At 47.4% G+C, this 22332-nt stretch overlaps 1 protein-coding gene across 1 annotated transcript in view; it reads left to right on the plus strand.

Annotated features, from left to right (window-relative positions):
- The window catches only part of EGFR (epidermal growth factor receptor), a 69332-nt gene that overhangs the window by 37840 nt on the left and 9160 nt on the right, over nucleotides 1-22332 (plus strand). The window contains exons 19-23 of the mRNA XM_029926374.1: nucleotides 2686-2871; nucleotides 14336-14491; nucleotides 15406-15481; nucleotides 18982-19128; nucleotides 20557-20654. Coding sequence (XP_029782234.1) covers nucleotides 2686-2871; nucleotides 14336-14491; nucleotides 15406-15481; nucleotides 18982-19128; nucleotides 20557-20654 — 663 coding nt within the window. The remainder of the gene's footprint in view (nucleotides 1-2685; nucleotides 2872-14335; nucleotides 14492-15405; nucleotides 15482-18981; nucleotides 19129-20556; nucleotides 20655-22332) is intronic.

Here is a 22332-nt window from a genome sequence, read left to right on the forward strand (position 1 = left end):
TTCCAGTTTAAATTTAGGAAAGGCAGTGGAGAAAGAATGCAAACATTTATGTATGTGCTGGTGCTTCACGAGGCCTCGAGCTCTCTGGTAACCCATTAACCGAGCGCTCAACAAGGCACCACAGGAGACCACAGGGTGCAGCGTGTGGGATGAGGAAGGGGCGCGTGGAGGGTGCTCCCTTGAGGGGAGACCCCTCAGTGGGCCCAGCTCTGGCACACAGTGTCTCCATTTGCTTCCCTGGGCCTCAGTTTCCCTGTCAGATGAGGAATGGCCTCAGAAGAAACGCACTTGCAGGACTCCAAGATGAAGGGATGTTTGAATGTGCACGGGTGTCAAAAGTCTACCCTGCTGTTTAATGTTGTGATACGATGTTTATAATGCAGAAGAAAAGAAATACCAGCTCTCCCTGCAAGGAGAGGACCGTGGCACTTGGGAAATAATCCACACAAATGTTCGTCAGTGAATGTTAAAGCTAAGGGAATTTTTGTGGCTGTTGTTAATGCGAATGGCATGGTCTCTGATTTGCTTTGAATTTCTGGCTTTGTATGACTTCAGTGTAGTTCCGTCCTGACAGTTTTGGGACAGTTACGTGCCTGGACAGGTGTTCGGCACCACTGGAAGGAGAAAAGAGGAATAGATGTCGAGCCTCGCACCAAGGCATCAACCCCACGTGCTGAGGCCGCAGGTTCACGCCGGGGATATCGAGGCAACAAATGAGCTGCGTTTGCGGACAGCATAGGGCTCTAACAAGCATTGGGCACATGACAGGAGCTGAGAATACAGTCCTTTCCTCAAAGAGCCTGGTGGAGAGGGAGGACATTTTCAGATTCACACAAAGATTTAAGAGCAGAGTCTGAGGAGTGCTCTAGAGCACCAAGAATGCCCAGGAGGGTTTGTTCAAAGGGATTGCTGGGCCCCACCTGCCAGCCTGGGTGGGGCCCAAAAGTGTGCATTTCTAGCAAGTTCCCAGGCAGTGAAGAGCCTGCTTCCCCAAGGAAAGACTGATGAGATGAGAGTTTGAGACTGGGGAGTCAGGAAGGCCCCCCCCAGAGGAGGAGTCAGAGAAGGAAGGAGGAGGTGGAAGGGCATTCCAGGCAAAGGTCCTGCTGTGGGCGAGGGCCTGAGGGAGGTGGAGAGAGCCAAGAGCAGGAAGCAGGGGAAGGAGGGGCGGTATCCAGTGGAGGGGCTGCTGACATGCAAGGCCTGGGGCTTGGGGCAGGGAAAGGCTGACGGCAAGAAACATGATGGGATCAGGTTTCTGTTTAGGAATATGTGTATTGCCCTCCACTGCCAGCCCCGCCACCTGTGTCCTCTGTCTCCTCTGTCACTTCTGGCTCCTGCCATGTTCCCACCCAAGCGTCCCCCTTCTCTATGTGGCCAAGTCCATATGCCACCCACTGGAGTGGTGGGAATATGAAAAAGAACTTCTGAGCTCTCTTGCAGGCCATGTGGTTCCTTTCACATCTGGATTAAAGGTGTTTGAAAAAGGAGGACAGAATTTATGGGTGCAAAGTGAGGGTTCCCTAATTCTCAGACAGAAGAGAGGGCCCAGTGTGTGCGCAGTTGGAAATGAAACCTGCTTCCTACACCTAAATATAGGAGAAAGGTTAAAATAAAGTCTGTAGTTACACAGATCTGTGTCCAAAAAGGCTCCTGTGATACCTAGTTAAATGAGGGAGAGGGCATTTGGCAGAACAGTGTGGTTTCTCTTCTTGAGACTGAGGCATGGGGACAGCATAGACCACTTCTCTCCATAAATGAATCCTGGACAGGGGTGCCCTGGGGGGTCAGTCGGTTAAGCGTCCAACTCTCAGTTTCAGCTCAGGTTATGATCTCTCGGTTCATGGGTTCGAGTCCCACATCTGGCTATTTACTGACCGCATGGTGAATGCCTGGGATTCAGTCTCTCCCCCCTCTCTTTGCCCCTCTCCCACTTGCTCACACATGTGGGCTCTGTCTCTCAGAAAAATGCATAAAAACTTAAAACAAAACAAAAAAATAAAATGAATCCTGGCAGCCAACAGAGTCTACGATCACTGTACATAATGCCCTCTGTCCAGTTCAGAGCCACCCGGAAGGGCCTCTCAGGCTCGGCTCCCAGGACCATGGCAGTGCAGTGAGCCATAGCCTGTTGAGACCCAGCCCTGTTGAGAAACGAGGTATCTCTCAATGGCCACTTGCAGACTTATGTGACCTCCACTGGGAAACTTCACCATCATACCTCTATATGCGTATCTCCATTCAGTGAGAAAGTCATTACCAAGGCATAGGATTTCTGCAGCTCTGATGACGTTTTAGACTGCAGAAGCTTTAGCCTTCGGACAGAGGTCTTCCTAACAAAGACATCAGCAGGTTCCATTTTCACTCTGTGTGCTGCTGCTGCCACATGCTGCTTGGGTCTCTCTATAGACAGAAAGCCTTGCTTCCCACTCACAGGGTCCTGTGTTCCGCACAAGAGTCATTTCACAGCCAAATGTGTATGAATAGACCCTGCGTGCATGTAAATGTCCGTTGCACTAAATCTTGCATGGGCCACCCTGTCCTCCACAGAAACACAGTTTGGAACTCAAAATCGTGTGTGCTTTGCTTTTTTTTTTGGCCTGGAAAAGGGTCTGTCTGCCTCTCCCTTCAACCACTATAATAGGGAGACCTGACTAATGCTTTCCTCTCCTCTCCTTTACACAGGAAGCCTACGTGATGGCCAGTGTGGACAATCCCCACGTGTGCCGCCTCCTGGGCATCTGCCTGACGTCCACAGTCCAGCTCATCACACAGCTCATGCCCTTCGGCTGCCTCCTGGACTATGTCCGCGAGCACAAGGACAACATTGGCTCCCAGTACCTGCTCAACTGGTGTGTGCAGATCGCAAAGGTAAGTCGAGACGGAAGCCCACCCAGAGAGGGTGTGCACAGCACAGGCAGAGATGCCCACCAAATATGAGGTGTAACTGCCTTAGCTCGCTGTGCCCAGCCCTCATTTCCTGGGATGACGGGGGCATTGAAAAGAGCCCCAAAGAAAAGCAGCTAGGGGAAACAAAGATAGTTGGAAAATCAACAATTAGGTTCTCCATACTGGGATAACTAAGCGTGCCAAGAGGGTACGTGTGTGTGTGTGTGTGTGTGTGTGTGTGTGTGTGTGTACCCAGACACACAGCATACACTCTCCTTTATTTTGGATTCAATTGAATTGATTGCCTTTTGCATCAAATCCGCGCCTGTCCCACCACACATTGGAAATCTAATTATGCAGCTACATTGAAACAGCTTTCTCTGTGTTTGGTGCTTAGTACGATTTGATGGCTAATGTTCTTATTTCTCTGGCATTCTTTTTATTGAATATTATGGTCATTTGTAGCAGAGGACGAGATGTGGCTTCCAGCCAGTGGGGACTTGATAACAAAGCAAACAGGGAGGCTGAGGCTAAGACTGGGACTCAGAGGGCGGTGTGACCGTGAAGACAGGGTGGGTGCCGGGTTTGAGACCTGGCAGGTGAACAGGGGGTTCCCCTGTGTCACTGGGACTGCCTGCTGTTAACGGGCCTGATCCCGAGCGAGCGAGGGCTGATACCGCCGACAGTGACCAGGTGACCCCACCTGTGTGCTAAGGACAGAAGCAGAGCCATGTGCTGGGCATTTAACTACCCATATAGCTTCCAAAGAACTTTTACTTGAATCTCAAACTGCTCCTCTCTCTTTTTTTTAATGTTTATTTACTTTTGAGAGAGTGCAAGATGGGGAGGGGCATCGAGAAGGGACAGAGAATCTGAAGCTCGCTCAGTGCTGACAGGCTGACAGCAGCAAGCCTGATGTGGGGCTTGAACTCACGAACTGCGAGATCATGACCTGAGCCAATGTCGGTTGCTCAACCGACAGAGCCGCCCAGGCACCCCTCAGACCTCCCCCTCTTGATCGCAGCACCACATCAGTTATTTGCAACCCACTGGCCAAATTCTGTTTTCTCCTGGCAATCTTTTTCTCGGTTGAATCTGGGGAATTTGTGGGTAAGCTCCTTTCTGATCATGTTTGGAATTTGGAGAATTTGTGGACAAATCCCTTTCTGAGTGTGTATGTTATTGCCCATTGTCTCTCCCCACAGCAGAGCAGGGTGTGGAGGGGCATGCCTGGGCCACAGAGCCAGAAAGCCTATCTTCCACGAGGTCTTGTCTGGTTCCTGCCTGCTCGCATGCTCACGTCACCCCTGGTTGTGGTGGTAGTCGGTCCTCTGGAATTACTCTGGCGCTGTTCTGATCTTCTTATTTCCTAGCAGGTGTGCAAGGTGACTTATAGGACAAATATGAACATCTCTGGGGCACTGGCCAACCAGTGGATGCCTGTAACACCACAAGACAAACTCTTGCTCAGAGCATTGGCACCCAGGATAGACAGGCTCCTTTCCTGAAACAAAGGTTCTGGGCCACACTGGCCAGTGGGACGTGGGACATCCACCTCCCAGGATGACCAGAGAGCAGCACCTTGGTGTTTATTCCAGTGCCGTCTGGTGTCAGTTTCTAGCTACAGCCACTGCAGGTCTCCAGCACCCTGAGAAGTGGGGGGCTCTCCTCCTCTCACCGCCTCTAGTCACCTGGAGGTCCTGTCATTCTCCCAGCCATAACCCTGGCCACAGAACAGAGGGGATATTCGTGTTATTAGACAGTAGTCCTGGGAGAGGGGGTGTGTACCTCTGATGCTGTGGTTTCATGAAAATGCTCATTATTTCTGTGACTGGATTAGTTTCCTGAGACTGGCACAAATTATCACAGACTGGTGGCTTACCACAACAGAAACTCACCCTGTCACCGCTCTGAGCCTCAGCAGTCCCAAAATCAAGGTGCCAGCTGGGCTCTGCCCTGTCGGAAGGCTCTAGGGAAGAATCTGTCCTTGCCTTTCCGTTTCCGGTGGCTCCAGGCATCCCCAGGCTCCTGTCCTGGGCTGTGTCCCTCCAATCCCTACCTCAGTCTTCACACAGCCTCCTTCTCTGTGTCTCCGTCTAAATTGCCTTTTCAAGTTCTCTTAAAAGGCACCTGTCACCCCTAAATCCAGGATGACTTCATCCAAGATCTTTACCTGATTACATCTCCAACACCCTGTATCCAGACAAACCATGTCACTTTCTGAGGTTTTTGGTCGACATGGAACTCAGAGGCCCTTTTCAGTCCAGAACAGTGGCTGATCTGGGGGAGTAGGTGGTTAGCCCCGAGTAGGTTTTACTGTATATAGAATTTTCCTGAAGGTCTACTCATATGCTGACTCCTGAACCCAGAAATTCTCGCTTAGCATTCTTCCCTGATTATCTAAGGCAACATGGCCCTCCATACCCAGGCAGTCTCTATTACCTTGCTTTATTTTCTCTTTTTTTATTTTTAATGTTTTATTATTGAGAGACAGAGTATGAGCATGGGAGGGGCAGAGAGAGGTTGGAGACACAGAATCTGAAGGAGGCTCCAGGCTCTGCCTGAGCTGTCAGCACAGAGCCCAACACAGGGCTCGAACTCACAAACCATGAGGTCATCACCTGAGCCAAAGTTGGACACTTAACTGACTGAGCCACCCAGGCGCCCCTGCTTTATTTTATTTATAGCACATCTTGCTACCTGTGGAAGATGTACTTGTTCACTTGAGTGTGTGCCCATCTGCCCCATCAGGAAGGTGAGCCCTGTAAGAGTGGGTGTCCTGGCCATATCCCCTACCCAGGGCAGAGTGTCCAGACCTCTACCCACTGGCAGCCAGCTTCTCCTGCCTGATTCAGGAGGCCCAGTTCACCAGAGGGTGCCGAGAGACCTCGCATTTCTTCTCTGATTATCTCATGTCGGTCCCCGGCTCCACCTAAGTGACATATGTGCCTCAGCAAGTTTTGCCCAACACAGAACCGTGTTTACAAGTTAGCAGACTGTAGATTCCAATCTCATTGGTGGCATTTATTAGCCATGTGGCCTCAGGCAAGTTGCTGGGTCTTTTTGTGCCTAGTGTCTTTGGCTGTAACCAAGATTCTGCCATCTGTCTTCCCCGGGGGGTGAGAGGACCCCGGTGAGCCTCTGAGAAGCATCTCCTACAGCTCCCGCATGCATGTGGTGCTCACTAATTGCTCCCTTTCTCCATTTCTTTCCATGTATTTTGGCCAAATTGTGTTGGACCAATGACTAAAATCTAAGCTGAAACACCGGCTTCCTCTAGTCATACATCAGTTTTCATTGATTCAAGCATCTCCTCCTGTTTCCGGATCTTCTCTCATTCATGAGGGTTTTTTTTTTCCCTCTATCTGCTTTGCAACCCTACATTTCAATCTGCCTGACTACTGGTATCTACAAAGATGGAGGTGTATTTGACCCTAAAACCCAGCTTCTTTGACCGAAATGGAAAAAAAAACACACAGCCCTAAATATACCAGTAGCCACAGCAAGGAAGAATTCAGCTTTGCCTGGACCCTGCTAACGGAGTTACCAAAGTCCCCAAGTTGAGTTTCCAGGGCCTGAAAGTTTTGCAAGATTGTTCTCTATATAAAATTACTCACAATTTCAACGCATTAATTGAAATCCACTATTCTGTCTGTTGTATGTTGTTAACTTTTACTTCATACTGAAGCCCTGCCAGGTGGTGGCCATTAGCAGTCTGGGATAGATTTGCTCTCTAATTCAGAAGAGAAATCTCTTCCCACTGTATTGAATGGCTGTAGTGATGGGGTGCCTATGCCCAGAGGGAGAGGAAAATTGTTATTTCCTCAGTTGTGAAGAGAGAAATTTGCTCTTGGGTTAGTGACTTTTTATCTAAGTATTAAGCACTGTTATTGTAAACGTGGGATGTGAAACCACCCAGAACACTTAGTGGCTGACCAAAACCTAAACTCGTGGCATTTTCAAAGTGGGATTTATTGACTTATAAATGTCCTGCATTGATTCACAAAGGCATGGATTCTCTTGGGAAGTTTTCTAAATATTTGTTCCAAATATTGATGGGAGAGCTGGGTACTGTTGGGCAAGTTTATTTTCCTGACGGAACTGCTAAGAACACAAATTGTATCACCTGGGCAAAGGAAAAGAAAAGAAAAGACAGAAAGGAAGGGGAGGGGGTCAGGATGGAAGTGAGAGAGCAGAAAAGAGCCATAGCCCCCTCACCATACACGGCGAAAATGGATTCTGCTCTCTGGTCTGAGGACACCCACCTGCTCCCCAGTCAGAAAGATCCGTGTTTCCTAAGCTCCTGGCTCATGAGGCCAGGTAGCTCCATTAGCTGGGACTTAGCTGCCTCAGAAAGTTTATCCACTCTTTCAGGCTACATAAGCCAGCTAGTAGGTCCGAAAACATACGAGACGGCACATAACGTCATAAAATGTCCTCATCTGAAAGATCCTATCATCCTATCATCCATCTCCTGGAAAACGTCACTCAGAGCATCCATCGTACCACACATTATTGCAAGGTCCCGCAATAAAGGAAGCTCTCTGAACTGCTTAGTCCGTCATTTTTCCAAACATTTGGGACAAAACAACTTTCTCATCACCTAACCCAGATTAAGATCTCACAGAGTTGAGTTTTCAGGGAACTGGCATAAGTTCAGGACCCTCTAGATCAGGCCCCGATGGGGTTTGAAGATAGAAGGCAGAAGGCGGGAGAGACCCTCAGAAAGACATGAGCTGTGGGACCCTTCTCTGGCCACAACTCTCTGCACCATACCACACTTAGGTCAGTCTCTGCAACTTATTTTTTTTTTAATGTTTTTTATTTATTTTTGAGAGAGAGAGAGAGAGAGAGAGCAGAGGAGGGTCAGAGAGAGAGGGAGACACAGAATCCAAAGCAGCTCCAGGCTCTGAGCTGTCAGCACAAAGCCTGATGCAGAGCTCAAACCCATGAACTGTGAGATTCTGACCTGAGCTGAAGTCGGACGCTCAACCAACTGAGCCACCCAGGCGCCCCAGTCTGTGCAACGTAAAACATTAGTTCAAAGGTTTCCTTTTTGAAGCACACTTGATTACTTAGTTTGGTGTCAGTTTATTTGAGGAAGCCCCAGGGGTTTTCATGGGCCACACATTTGTTAGAACCATCACTGCTTGGGAACCACTGAAACACGGAGGAGGCAAGATGGGCAGACCCATTTGCAGGTTATCAGGTCCAGGTGAGGAGAAAGAAGGTGATCATTCTACTCTGATGTTGCCAGAACATTCTGGGTTACCTGTGTTCAGTTCTGGGTGCCCTGTCCTGAAACCCATGTCCACAAACCGTACTGCGGTCGTAATAGATGAGCAGGGATGTGAGAGAACAGAACTCATGCTGCATGGGGAACTGGAAAAAGAGCTTCAGGTCTGCTCCCTCTATGCTCCAGGTCAGGAGTGCTCAAGGTGAGGTTCAAGGTGCAGCCCAAGGGTGCTGGTTCACCCCTGGCCTCTGACTTCCACGAGCTGATTCCCCTGCATAGCACACTCCTCTGTAAACACCAGACAGCAAGACAGATCAGCAACAGAGCCAAACAGCAGCTCCAGTTACCAGGCGTTTGAGTTATTTGGATTATCTTTTACTTATTCTCTAATGGTCCACAAAAGGTGACAGTTGAATTTAATCCACCTAAATGGTCACTTTGCAGAAAGTCATTAAAAAGCCAAAAGTTACCGTGCTCTTAAAATCTCGAAGCATCAAAATACCAATGTTTACATATTTCACTTTGTCATTTCTTGGGCACATATGTACCAGTATTAGGAATCGTGTGAAATAGATATACAAATAAGATGAAATTTCTCATCTCCCCAGTTCACCAGCCAGTGAGGGAAACGGATCACACAGCTGGCAGTGTTGCAGGGAGTGAGCAGTCAGAGTGGGAGAGCTGGGTGGGCAGAGGACAGACCTCCGCAGGCTGCTATGAGGGACACACAGGGTCCAGCAAGGTGGGCTCAGTCCGTCAGCCGGGCGCCAGGTGCTGTGAGGACAGTGGGGAGGGCGCAGGAGGGGGCGCCAGGGGGTGGGCACACCAGCCTGTCCCTTAGCTTCGAGAGTTCTGAGCCAGAGACACGAGTGGGAGGCCTGTCGCCTCCTGGCAGTGAGCACACAGTGAGAGTTGCCCAGCCCACAGTGCCAGGGGCTCTCAGGGGCTGAGGGCTGGGCTGCGGGAAGGGAGGGGGTAGCAGTGCGGAGCTGGGGAGGAGGAGGGGAGACCCTGGCGGGGGCCCTGCATGCTCCAACGAGAAGACAGCTCCTGGTGAAGCAAGCAAAGGGTGTCACCCAGGAATTTATTCATGATCAGACTTTTTGGGAAAGTGGAGCAGTCACAGCTTAATTCAAGTTCACAACAATAGGGAGGGAGAAGAGAGGGTGGATTTGGCAGTTAGGAGGAAATGATGAAGGACTCTCACTGGGCACCATCCTGAGTTCTATGTGGATTAACTTATTTAACCGTCTGATGAGCCCAGTTTGCATATGGGGAAACCGAGTCATGGGGTTGTGTAAGTCACTTGCTGATGTCTTGAGCTAATAAGTAACAAAGTCAGGATTGGGCCCCAGTCAGCTTGTCCCAAGTCCATACTTTTTTTCTTTTTTTTTTTTAAATTATTTATTTAAAGTCAGGTTAGTTAACACAGGTTCAAGAGTTGAACCCTGTGTTCATCAGTTACACACAACACCCCGTGCTCCCCCTAACAGGTGCCCTCCTTAATGCCCATCATCCATCTAGCCCATCCCCCACCCAACTCCCTTCCAGCAACCCTCAGTTTGTTCTCTACAGTTAAGAGTCTCTTATGAGACTCTTCCTCTCTGTTTTTATCTTATTTTTCCTTCCCTTTCTCTACATTTATCTGTTGTGTTTCTTTTTTTTAATTTTTTAATGTTTTTTATTTATTTTTGAGAGACATAGAGAGACAGTGTGAGCAGGGGAGGGTCAGAGAGAGAGAGAAACACAGAATCTGAAGCAGACTCCAGGCTCTGACCTAGCTGTCAGCACAGAACCTGACACGGGGCTCGAACCCACAAACCATGAGATCATGACCTGAGCCAAAGCCAATGCTTAACCGACTGACCACCCAGGCACCCCTCTGTTGTTTCTTAAATTCCACATGTGAGTGAAATCACCTAATATTTGTGTGACTTACTTCGCTTAGCATAATATACTCTAGCTCAATCCACATTGTTGCAAATGGCAAGATTTCATTTGTTTTGATCCCCGAGTAATACTCTATTGTGTGTGTGTGTGTATGTGTGTGTGTGTGTGTGTGTGTGTGTGTGTGTATACATATACATATATAGCACCTCTTCTTTATCCATTCATCAGTTGTTGGATGTTTGGGTTCTTTCCATAATTTGGCCATCATTGATAGTATCATTGATAGGTGCATGTGCCCCTGTGAATCAGCATTTTTGTAGCCTTTGGATAAATACCTAGTAATGCAATTGCTGGGTCATAGAATAGTTCTATTTTTTGTTTTTTGAGGAATTTCCATTCTATTTTCCAAAGTGGTTGTACCAGTTTGCATTCCTACCGACAGTGCAAAGGGGTTCCCCTTCCTCTGCATCCTCGCCAACATCTGTTGTTGCCTGAATGTTAGCCATTCTGACAGGTGTGAGGTGGTGTGTCATCGTGGTTTTCATTTTCCAACTCTTGACAGCACTTGCTGTCATGTCTCAGGGCAGAACTCACAGCCTGGCTGGTCTCCTGTCCCCTCAGGGTAGGAGGTTGGTGCCTTATGAGCCCTGAATGGGATTAGAAATTCTGATACTTTCTACCTCTTCTGAGAGCTGGGACTCAGTGGTAGGTGAGCCATACTATTGAGTTTACTTTGCCAAAACCATCTGCCAACAACCTCTCCACTTCCTACGTTGTGCCATTTCCATGTTCCCGAAGTCAGGGGTCACTGGACTCCTCCCGATGGCTGTTTATGAAAGAGAACAGAAATGGATCCCATTCCAGCCTCTCACTCTGGACTTCCCCAAGAGTGGTAGGATGCTGCAGCCCTGGGGGAGAAAAGTCTGTAAATGTCAAACCCAACCACCCCCAGTCCTTCTTCTTCCCGTAGGTGGTGCGCCAGGAAAATCTTTAATATCCGTGTGAAGCAAATCCCTGGGCTTCTCTTTTGTACACAGAGCTTCCAGGCTGGCTTTTCAAATTCCCTCCTGACCTTGGTATTTCAAAATGCATCCTAGCTGTCCTGTCATACTTAACAAAACTAAATATGTTGATTTAAATTAAAGAGAGGATCTCTTCAGGAAATGAGCTTCCCAAAGAGGCCCCACTGAGCCTCTGTTTTGATACTGCTTCCTGTGGTCTCTGTTTAGATGGGCTCTTATCAAGTCTCTTTGCTGACTGGTTAAAATATAACTTCGCTGGGCACTGAGATGGCCTTTTAAATTGCCTCTATAGTGTGGGACAGAGACTGATGAATAGAGTTTTATCGAAGTTCAAATGAGCCTAATCTTGCCGCCCCCAAATCATCTCTGATTTCAACCCCTCTGGCTGATTAGCTGGGTGCTCCACAGGATGTAAATGGCTCTTTCCTCCCTGTTCCCAAGCCTTCTCTGAAGACTGATGTTCTGAGAAAACGTCACAATTTATTAAAGTGGTTCTGGTCCTTTAAAGACCGGAGGGGTGGAGGTGGAGCTCAGGTCAGTTTATTAGGTTTACATAAGGCACAGACTTACTCAGTGGCACAGGGCCAAGGTGCTGGGGCGGCGGGGAGGGAGACGTTGGGGGGTTGTTTGTTTATTTGGAGTTTCTTCTACGTCTCAGTCTCAAGCAGCCTTTGGCCGGTATGCCAGTATCAGTAGGACGCTCCAGCCGGAAATTAAAACTGGGTCCCAATGGCAGTCTTAAAGACCCAGAGCACTTGGTCTGACTGGCCTCTGGAACCCTCTGGCATCGCTCTCAAGGCAGCCCTGTGGGTGCCAGGACCCCAGCACCAGAGGGGCTTTCTTTGGAGGTATATTTGAACTGCCTGGCACATCATCATTGTTCACAACTGTCCGCTGCTCTGATCACTCGTTCTCTCATTCATTCATTTTTCAAGACTTTTGTCCAAATGTGTCCAGTGTACAGATTGTTAGAGATTCCAGTGAAAAGTGTGAGATGGGAGTTAAACGAAGCTGGAAATTCCCTCTGATGTCCCCCCTTGTGGGTCTGATGAACTCCGAAAGCACAAATTTGAGATAAAGCAAGAGGGATAGGGCAAGGTTGACTGGCTCCCATGTGTCAGAACTTATGTGTGATCATTACTCTAACAGTGTGCCACAGTGACATGATCCCTGCCACCACGGAGGTCTTCGGGAAGGGTCTGATGAGCCGTGCAAGCCATGCAGGGTGGGAGGAAAAAGAGAAAACAAGGGCAAGCAGGGAGAAGAAAGGAGGAAGAATAAGTGAGCTAATACAGCCTGGAATGCACACGTTGCACTAACCAGGCAAGCGGCCAAGCTCGATTAACCCTTCTGGAATGGGTAAGAGTACGCCACGTTTAATAAATAGAGGACTTACTCTTGAATAAGAGACAGGAGGACCAAGCAGGGTCCCAGGAACCGAAGGAGAAAGGGAAGCTAATGAATGGAGCCCCCTGTGAAGAGGTCGTGGGGAGAGGTGACAGGGCGTCATAAGTCAGCCTTCTGTTTGGAAGTGTTTTCTCAGCTTCTGTTTCTTCCTTCTCGCTCTCCACATGCCATTCCTATATAATAATCCCTAATTTGGAAGTGCGTGTCAGGGAGAGCCTGCTGGTTTCCTCCTGAGTAGACACGAGCCCCGTTGACCTTACTGTGCAGCACCTGAGAAATCTTAGCATGGGAGCACTTCAGTCACACAGCATCTTAAACATTCAGGATCTTTCTAGATAATACAGCGGAGAAGGGGGACATGGGAATGAATCATTTTTTTCCTCCCAAGGAAATGAAAACATTAAAAGCCTCAAAAATAGGCCTCAAAGACTAATTCCTGATAATGTCTTCCTAGGAACCTACTTTCCTATGATGGTTAGTTTTGCTCTAGGAAGAAAAAAAATTAATGCCCCTTTATGAATAATTTTTACCTAATATCCATGCAAAAGGAAGCAAAGAATTTGCCAAAAAAATCTGGGAATCCGTCCCTATCTACAGGTTCTCCCTGCCGTCGCCCCACATGGAAATCCCACCACCGCTACGTAAAAACTAGAGACTAAGGCAGGGTCAGTAAAGCCTATTTGGTTCCATTTCATGCACTTCAATAAGCATTTCTGTGCCTGTCTTTACTGGGGAGCTCATGAGTGTCAGCTGTAAAGGAGGTTGGAAACCTGGCCTATTCTCCCGGCTGCAGAGAGAGAGAGGCACATTTGTGAGTAAGAGGGAGAGAATGTGGGACAAATGTAAGATGTCTGCAGAACTTAACGGCTTCTCCCGCCTGCCAACCTGGCCCTGCACAGAGGTGAAGGCTGCCAAGCTCATGTCAACAGGTTGGAAATTGGGAGGGTCCCAAGGAGCTTGGCTGAGCCAGGCAGGCCTGGAGCAAGGAGGAGTAGCGGCCGGAAGTGACCCCTGCCTCCCAGCAGGAAGTGCTTGTGACAGACCCCAAGAAAGCTGTGGGCAAGGACAAAAGTTGAAGGGTAGAATTTCGGGGAATTCAGGTGTCAGGCACTGTGCTAGGTGTTTCTCAAATATCCTTTCTTTCTTTCTCTTTAGCAGTGATTCCGGTTACAACAGAATTAGGGTGGCAACCCAAACAGGGGTGGGAAGGGCCCCCTTGTAAAAGTAAATGCAGTATCCGAATGCTTGCAATTAAAAAAAAAATCATACTGGATGGGACACCTGGGTGGTTCAGTCAGTTGAGCATCCAGCTTTGGCTCAGGTCATGATCTCTGGGTTTGTGACTTCAAGCCCCCTTTCAGGCTCTTTTAAACTGGAAAAGAAAAACAGTCTTTTCCTTTGGTAGGGAATCCCATCAGGTAGTTTAGGGAATCGGGAGGGGAGCATGGCTTCACACCACCACCGAGACGTACGAAGCACGAAGCACGGCTCTGCCCCAGCCTGAGTGGCGTTACCTTCCCTGATTTGCAGATCAATTAAGCACAGGGAAGGAGACACCAGGCAGGCGACATGGTTGCCCCAGTCCAGACAAGCTACCAGTAGGTTTCAGCCCCACAGCAGAGCTCAGGCTCTGTCACCGTTTAGTAGGTAGTTACTGGGGCTTAGGGTGCAAGTTACTATGTCCTTCAGGGGAAGCACACAGATGGGTGCAGACACAGCCCCTGACACAGAAAGCTCAGAGTCTGGTGTGAAGGTGGTCTCAAAGCCCTGTGTGCAGGCACCAGCCCTCCCCAAGGGGGCACCTTGCGGTCTCTGCAGGAACCCAGGTCTGTGCTCTCCAGGGGAGTGGGCTAAATGGTGCGCTCCCTCACTGCACGGCCCCGTGTTTCAGGGCATGAACTACCTGGAAGATCGGCGCCTGGTGCACCGTGACCTGGCAGCCAGGAATGTCCTGGTGAAGACGCCACAGCACGTCAAGATCACAGATTTTGGGCTGGCCAAACTGCTTGGTGCCGAGGAGAAAGAATACCACGCAGAAGGAGGCAAAGTAAGAACCTGGCTGGGACACTGGCAAGCGTTTTCTTGCCAGCAAACTGACCCATGTAGGGGGCATTCTCCCAACGTTCTGGGTAAGGTCCCAGCAGCTGCCCCCGACACCTGGGTCTAGCCAGGATCTTCTTCTGGCAGCATAGGCTGTAGGAGCTGCTTTGAGGGCAGGATTTGGGGGAGGAGTGAGTCTAGATGGCTCTGTCATGTCCACAACCATGAGCCAGCTCCATCTTCATGTGACCATTAGCCAAGGTTAGGTTTCAGCCTCCTCTTCCAGGACATAGCACCTTCTCTTCCAGGAGCACCTGGGAAATGTCACAGCTAATTCGGTAGCACACAACTACTGAGGACATATCAGAAATATTAAAAACCCCCTGTTCTGTTCCTCAAGCTCCTGAGGGTCTCTGTGGCTCTTGTAGAGTTGACTCCCTGCTCCCAGACAGGCAGGGGGGTTCTCTCTCCCAGCACTGGGGGGTGCAGGTCCTCTGCCAGGCCCACCAGAAGTTCTGAATCAGCGTACCCCTCTTAGGCTTCACTCTGGCCTCTGTGGCTCCAAGTGGCTGACCTCTCAAACACCCCTAAACATGAGGTGGCTAGGACCACAGTGCCTGACCAGGGCCCCCAGCGCCAGCATGTGCACCCAGTTCACCAGAACAGCCCACAGACCAAAGGTCCTCACCTGAGGACTTGTGAAACGGCATGTGGGGACCAACATAATAGCCCTGTCTTCTACCAGATTTTAAATTTGCTCCTCCTTCTGGGGGGTGGGAGCACTGCTCCTGGGGTACCAGGGTGCAGTGGCCTGACTCACCCACATTTGTCATTTGTAATTTGTTCCCACGTGATCTAGGTCTTTTTTCAACAGAGAGAAGCTAACAGTTACCTTATTACTTTGTCTCTCATCATTCCAAGGTGCCTATCAAGTGGATGGCTTTGGAATCCATCTTACACCGAATTTATACCCACCAAAGTGATGTCTGGAGCTATGGTGAGTCAAAATCTTGATGCTAATGAATGCGTACTGAGACTAAGCTGACTTCCATGGTTTGTTAATTTGCATTACATGCTCTGTCATCCAAATACTGTCTTCTGAGACAATGGGTAATAATAGTGTTGTCATTGGTGTCTATTATACTAATAACATGTCAAAGGAAATTGAGTCTAACTACCACACTACGTGTCTCTGGAGATATCAGTGAACTTGTCAAGAGGAGGTAACGAAGGGAGAGAGAGCTTGACTTAGGAAATGCCTGTACCTGCAACATCAAACCAAACTTGACCTCTTGCCACGGATTTGAAGTGAACCAAAGGCAGATAATAAATGGGGTTTCATGGGGAAGAATTTCCGGGTAGAGAAATGAGGTTTTGTGATGGACCAACTCAGTGGCTATTGTGTTCTGCAGTGAATGGCGGTCTTTGTGTACCAGAGAGAATGACTTGACAAGAGTGCACTGCGAGGATATGTCTGTGGGGAAGAGGAGGGGAATAAGCAAGGGAAATAGTTATTGCTGCAGTTCTAGTGAGGACATCTTATCAGGACTGATTCTCTGTTCCCCCCCCCCCCTGCACAGGTCTGTGCCCCTCCTCACAAACACTCCCTTCTCACTCTTGCCTCATTGCCTTGTATGAAGGACATCCGGAGCCTACAAGGGTCTTGCCATTTAAGAAAGTGTCACCTGCACATTTCACTAGGTACCCACACCTGTTCACAGTCCACCCTCACAAGTCCAGCAATCTGCTGGTAGGCTGCAAAATAGCTCATCCAATACATTTACCTATTCTCTGTCTATTTCCACTACTTGTCTATTTCCACTATTATCTGTCTATTTCCATTATTAAAGCAACAGGAGTGAAGGGAAGGGGCCACCCTCCTCCATAGAAATGGGTATTTGGGGAGAGCAATGGTGAAACAAGCTCCCAAGAGTAATTTAGTCATTATCACAAAAACAAATCATTCAGGATATAATCCAGTTAGTGATTTTTTCATAGTATTATTAACTTCCTATTATTGTAAATGTACTTTAATTTCTCAGATCTGTGTCTTCTGCTAAGAATGTAAGCTTTACAAAGACAGAGATCTTTGTGGATGAATGTGAATTTCGACACGTGCCTGTGAGCTGAGCTGCCTGCAATTAATGAACTAGATGAGGAAAGAAAGCTCTTCTGATGACTTGTTAGTTTAGTCATTTCCAAGATATGTCTATTCCCCAAGAGGGAAGGGAGGAAATGCTTCTTTTCCTGATCCTGAATCCTGTCCAAAGGCATCCCCATTGTCACCTTCCTCCCTCAGTGACACTATAGCAAGAGTTGCTATGGGTCTTTTCTCTTCTGCTCTGCACACATTCGTCTATTTTCCAGACAACAGGCAAAAAAAATAGTTTTAAACTACGGCAGGCTTTCACTTCCCTGATTACCATCCTTCTTTGGTTCTCCACGTATGTTCCAAATAAGACCTGAGCTCCTAACCACAGTGGGTAAGATCATAATCACAACAGGTGTGGCTCGTCCAGGATCATGTGACCGCATCTCCCTCCTTGCCACTGGCGTAAGCCAACTCACTCTCCGTAGTTGGTCCACATTTGTTGAATAGATGAGCACTCTTTAAAATTCTGTGGCTTAATACCTTTGAATGATCACAACCAGGATTAGAAAGTCAGCATCACCATGGCAGTTGTGTGGTTTGCGTTTCAGTGGAAAATGTGTGGTCAGTGATTAGGATAGATCTGCTGTCCCTGGCAGGACACTGGAATTGTTAAACCAGAAGCCTGAAGTTTTAGTTTACAAAACATATCCTGTTACCCCGCTCTCTAGTTTCCAGTCAAGACAAAATATTATAATAAATTAGGAATGCATGTGTTGAAAAGAGAATTTGTGCCACGTTTCAGGCCCTCTCAAAAGCCACACCAGGTATATGCGTTACTTTCTCTCCCAGCCTTTGTTCCAAAACCTGAAAAGCTTGACTTCCCAGAGGAATTCAATGTGCACGTTTAAATCTTTTTTAATGTTTGTTTATTTTTGAGAGAGACAGAGCACAAGAGGGGGAGGGGCAGAGAGAGAGAAAGAGGGAGACAGAATTCGAAGCAGGCCCCAGGCTCTGAGCTGTCAGCACAGAGCCCGACATGGGGCTCAAACCCACGAACTGCGAGATCATGACCTGAGCCAAAGCCAGGCGGGTAACTGACTGAGCCACCCAGGCTCAATCTGCATGTTTAAGCACAATGTCTAAACCTGGTTAGAGGAGAATTAATTGACGTCATGGATCTGGAGATGAGATTTTATTTTTCCTTCCAGTCCATACTGACACTGGTGAAAAAGGACAGAAGAATCTACTTTCTCATCCCTGACCATTACTTTCCATCATTTTTCACTCCAGCATGTTGTGTACTCAGGTCCTTCAGTTCAGGGATGGCCTCTGGATGATCCAAGCGGACCTGTGGTAATAGGTCCCTAGAGGCCAGCCCTAAAGAGTGTCTGTCATCTGACCAATTAGAGTATCGGGAAACTGCCAGGATCCTGTGTCTCCCTCATGTAGTCTGGGGACCTGGGCTCAGTCCCACCTGACTCCTTTCTTAGTCACCCCAGTGCTCCTTCACTGTCCAGGTTTCCAGAGCAGAGAATTCCATCAAGGGAGGCACAGAAATGGAAGGATCCTCAGAACTCAGGGATGGTCTGGCAAAACACCAATTCAAAACTGCTTTGATTTTTTTTGTTTTGTTTTTTGTTTTTTAATCATGACGATTGATCACTCTTTGAATTAAAAGGTATGGTGTTTTTAGGTTTGTTTAAAAGATGATAGGGTTTTCTGTTTCCAATTTTTATTATTATTTTAGAATTTTTAAATGTTTATTTGGTTTTGGTTGGTTTTTTTTTTTTTTTTTGAGAGAGACAGAGTGTGAACAGGGGAAGAGCAGAGAGATTGGGAGACAGAATCTGAAGCAGGCTTCAGGCTCTGAGCTGTGAGAACAGAGCCCAATGTGGGGCTTGAACTCACAAACTGTGAGATCATGACTTGAGCTAAAGTCAGGCACTCAACCGACTGAGCCACCCAGGTGCCTCCAGTTTTTATTATTATTTTAAAACGTGCAGTGTATACAACCTTGCCTGTAGGTCTCCATCTTCCACAGACCCAAGTCGCTTAGGGCAGATGTCTGAGTGTGTGTCTCCGTCTCCCTTCACAATAACACATATGTCATTACAGTGGTTGTGTTGTCATTGTTGCTATTACTAACGTTTACCGTTTATTGGCCACTTACTATTCACCTGATCTTGTCTGAACATTTCAGTTGCATTATCTCCTTTGATCTGCACAACTGTCTTCTAAGACACATGCTGTTATTATCTTACTTTTCCAAAAGGTAAACCGAGGCTTACAGCACTCAAGCAAATGGCCCAAAGCCACAGGAACATGGGTTTTTAAATGGTAGAAAAATTTTAAATGGTGACTAAAAACAAGGTGTTGTGATAATTATCAACTCATCATCCTCTCAGGAGTCACCGTTTGGGAGTTGATGACCTTTGGGTCTAAACCTTACGATGGAATCCCGGCGAGTGAGATCTCAACCATCCTGGAGAAAGGAGAGCGCCTCCCGCAGCCGCCCATATGCACCATCGATGTCTACATGATCATGGTCAAGTGTGAGTGACTGCTGTGGCCATCCACTCTTGCCTTGCTAGACCTTGTTGTGCCTAGAAAGACATCACTGCCTTAGCCAAAAAATTGAGACCTCAGATTCCCTGAAGAAATATTGTCACATTCTTTACAGCAGCACTCAAGTCCAGAAATATCTGTATGTACCCTCCCCCAACATTTTTCAGGAAGCACTTGCTTGACTCATTGAGCACTGTGACCTGGCATGTGCCCATGTTTACAAGCAAATAAATAAAATCAAATTCCTCCATAAGCCATTACACCAAAATATCCTACTCTCTGAGTTGCTCAATGAAAAAGACGCTTTGCATTTTGAGGCCCATTACCAGAGAGACAGAATGTTTTTAAATGCCTAACAATGAATAAACACATGAGGCTCACAGAATCAACATTTGTGCCTTGACTTCAGCCTTTCAAATAATAGATCAACGTGAGGTCTTGTGCAGTGTAGCAAGTACACATTTTAATCTAAGTAAAAGTGTGTAACTTGATTGATGCTATTATTCCACAATACCCACGAGTTCAAAAGGCTCTGAAGGTAACATTATGCTTATAAAAGAAGGGGGCATAGGGAGTATGACAGAGCAAAGTTGATGTAAATACTAATGCCTTTCCGAACTTCAGACTACAGAGTTAACCTACTTTAACTTCCTCGCTTTGAGCTGAGGAAGCTAGTGCTCAGAGAGGTTACATAATTCGTCTAAGGTCACATAGCAGCCTGTCCTAAAATAGCTTGACATCCTGCTGATAAAAAATAATGTGAACCCTCAAGAGATGCAAGGGTTTCCAGCTGAGAACTGTTCCTCCAGATTGTTTGATCCAGACTTAGATCATTGTGTAATCAAATGTGCTAGCGAGGTTAACAAGTGTCCTAACGAAGACTCGGGAACACCCCCCCTCGCTTGCATGCGTGGCTACTGAATATGTAGGACAGAGGAAGCACCAGGGTGTGCAATTCCCAAACCCTGAGGCTCTTAAAGAAAGTCCCCAACTTTCCCTAAATTGAATCTAGTGTCCAGTCTTGCAAGACTGCCAAGTGAATGTAGCGGAGCGTGAACGTCCAGTGAGGACTTTGCTGGAGAGCCTGGACGCCAGGGCTGCCTACAGTCAGAGCAATTCACAAATGGTGCTGCGTCCACGGCTGCTGGGTCACTTGCGGTGAAACTCTAGGAAGAGCAGGCATGGAAAATTAGAGAATGATCCTGTCATTCTGATTCAAATGTCCTATGGCATCATGGTCCGGGAACTGTGATCAGTGCTCATTTGCCAAGACAAAAACGTCTATCACAGAGATTAGCTTTCTGCATCACTTATCTGGCTAAAAGGAGGTCGCCATAAATGCTCCCATCAAGCAGTGCCATCTACATCATTTCTTTCAGGGTCTGACTGTACTGTTTTCCTCATTCCTTCCCCAGGCTGGATGATAGATGCAGACAGTCGCCCGAAATTCCGTGAGTTGATCATTGAGTTCTCCAAAATGGCCCGAGACCCCCAGCGCTACCTTGTCATCCAGGTACCAGATCACAGTCTGAACCTCCACTGGGAAAAGTCCCCCTGATGGGCATCAAATATCACTGTGTCCCATTGTGGGCCACCTCAGCCTCCCTGTCTCCCAGGTCCCGTCCTTAAATCCTCAGCGCACTTATAGCAAGCCTTGAACTAAGAGAGGAGTTCATGTGTGGTGCCCCCAACTTCATTTGCCATTCCCTTCTGTCTAGTGTCCAGACACCCCTCCCTTCCATGTGTCTCTTTACATTTCAGTTAACCAGAGCCCGAGCACAGTCTGGTGGAGAAGCAGGGCTTGGTGTCAGCAGATCTGGCTTCAAATCCCTGACTCTCCACTTCCCGCTTTAGGTTAACAAAACCAAACTCACGGGCCTGTTTTAATTAAGTCGGTGAAATAATGAATGCAAAATGTATTGCATAGCACCCAAAGGTTCTGCTTCGCACCTTCAGTGTGTGTTGGGGAGTGGGGAAGTGGGGCTCTCCACAGACCTCCAAGCAAGCAGTTCTCTGATGACACCAGCTGAGTGTCTCTTCCCAAATTTCCACATGTCCACCAGCATGGAAGCTCTTCCGGGTTTTTATGGAGTCTTCATTAAATAGGCCTCATTGATTACATTACAGGCCGTGGGGACTCATTCAACCTTTAGCCCCTCCTCCCTTCCAGGACATCAGGGGTGAGACTGGTAGTTCCAGTCATCGGGTTCGGTCCTAAAGCCACTCACTAATGTAGCAGAAGACACTTTCACAGCGCTTATCACTCAGGAAATACCTAGGGTTTGAGAGGTCTGCTTAAGAGCAGGGACAAATTTTTTATTATTAATTATCGTAGCACCTAACATCAATAAATGCTGCTGCTTCATCCCTTTCTTATTCCTCTTAAGCTGTTTCTATTGTATTCAGGGTCTTTTATTTTGTTCTATGTTTATTTATTTATTTTTAAGAAAGAGCGAGAGGGAGAGAGAGTGTGAGCATGCATAAGCAGGGGAGGGCGGGCAGAGAGACAGAGAGAGAGAGAATCCCAAGCTGCCTCTGTCTGACATTGCAGAGCCCGTTGCAGGGCTCTATCTCATGAACCGTGAGATCATGACCTGAGTCGAAATAAAGAGTCAGACGCTTAACCAACTGAGCCACCCACCCAGGCACCCCTCATCCAGGGTCTTTTAAACATCAAAGAACTTCTAGTGTTTTAACGTCTGTAGAGGAAGGAAGGGAGCATCTAGACTTCAGAGAACCAGGATGATTTTATTATCATGAAATTGGCGAACAAATAGGCATCCCTGTTTGGGTTTTTTTTGGTTTTTTTTATACAATTTATTTTTTTAACATGCAATTATTTTCCGTCATTTACAATACAGTAGTTACAATGATACTCCAACCAGAAAAACAAAGTAAAAAATCAAAACCCCCACTTCTATTTCATGTAATTAGACTTATACAGAAATTAGAAGGTTAGGTACCAACTAGTTAATCACCTAATTTCACAACTATCTGAAGTGGCAATTGTAATATAGCAGCTTATCTATGATACATTCAAGATACATGATATAATTTATTACTTGCCCATAAGCTAAAACACAACCTGCTTAATACCTTTCCTTAAATTCCACCTCTATACTACAGTATACTTGAGGTCCATGCAAAAAAAGTAGCTACTTTTTATATAGAAAATGGATGATTAAGTCTTT

The sequence above is a fragment of the Suricata suricatta genome, chromosome 2, assembly GCF_006229205.1.
Source record: "Suricata suricatta isolate VVHF042 chromosome 2, meerkat_22Aug2017_6uvM2_HiC, whole genome shotgun sequence".
Classification (NCBI taxonomy): domain Eukaryota; kingdom Metazoa; phylum Chordata; class Mammalia; order Carnivora; family Herpestidae; genus Suricata; species Suricata suricatta.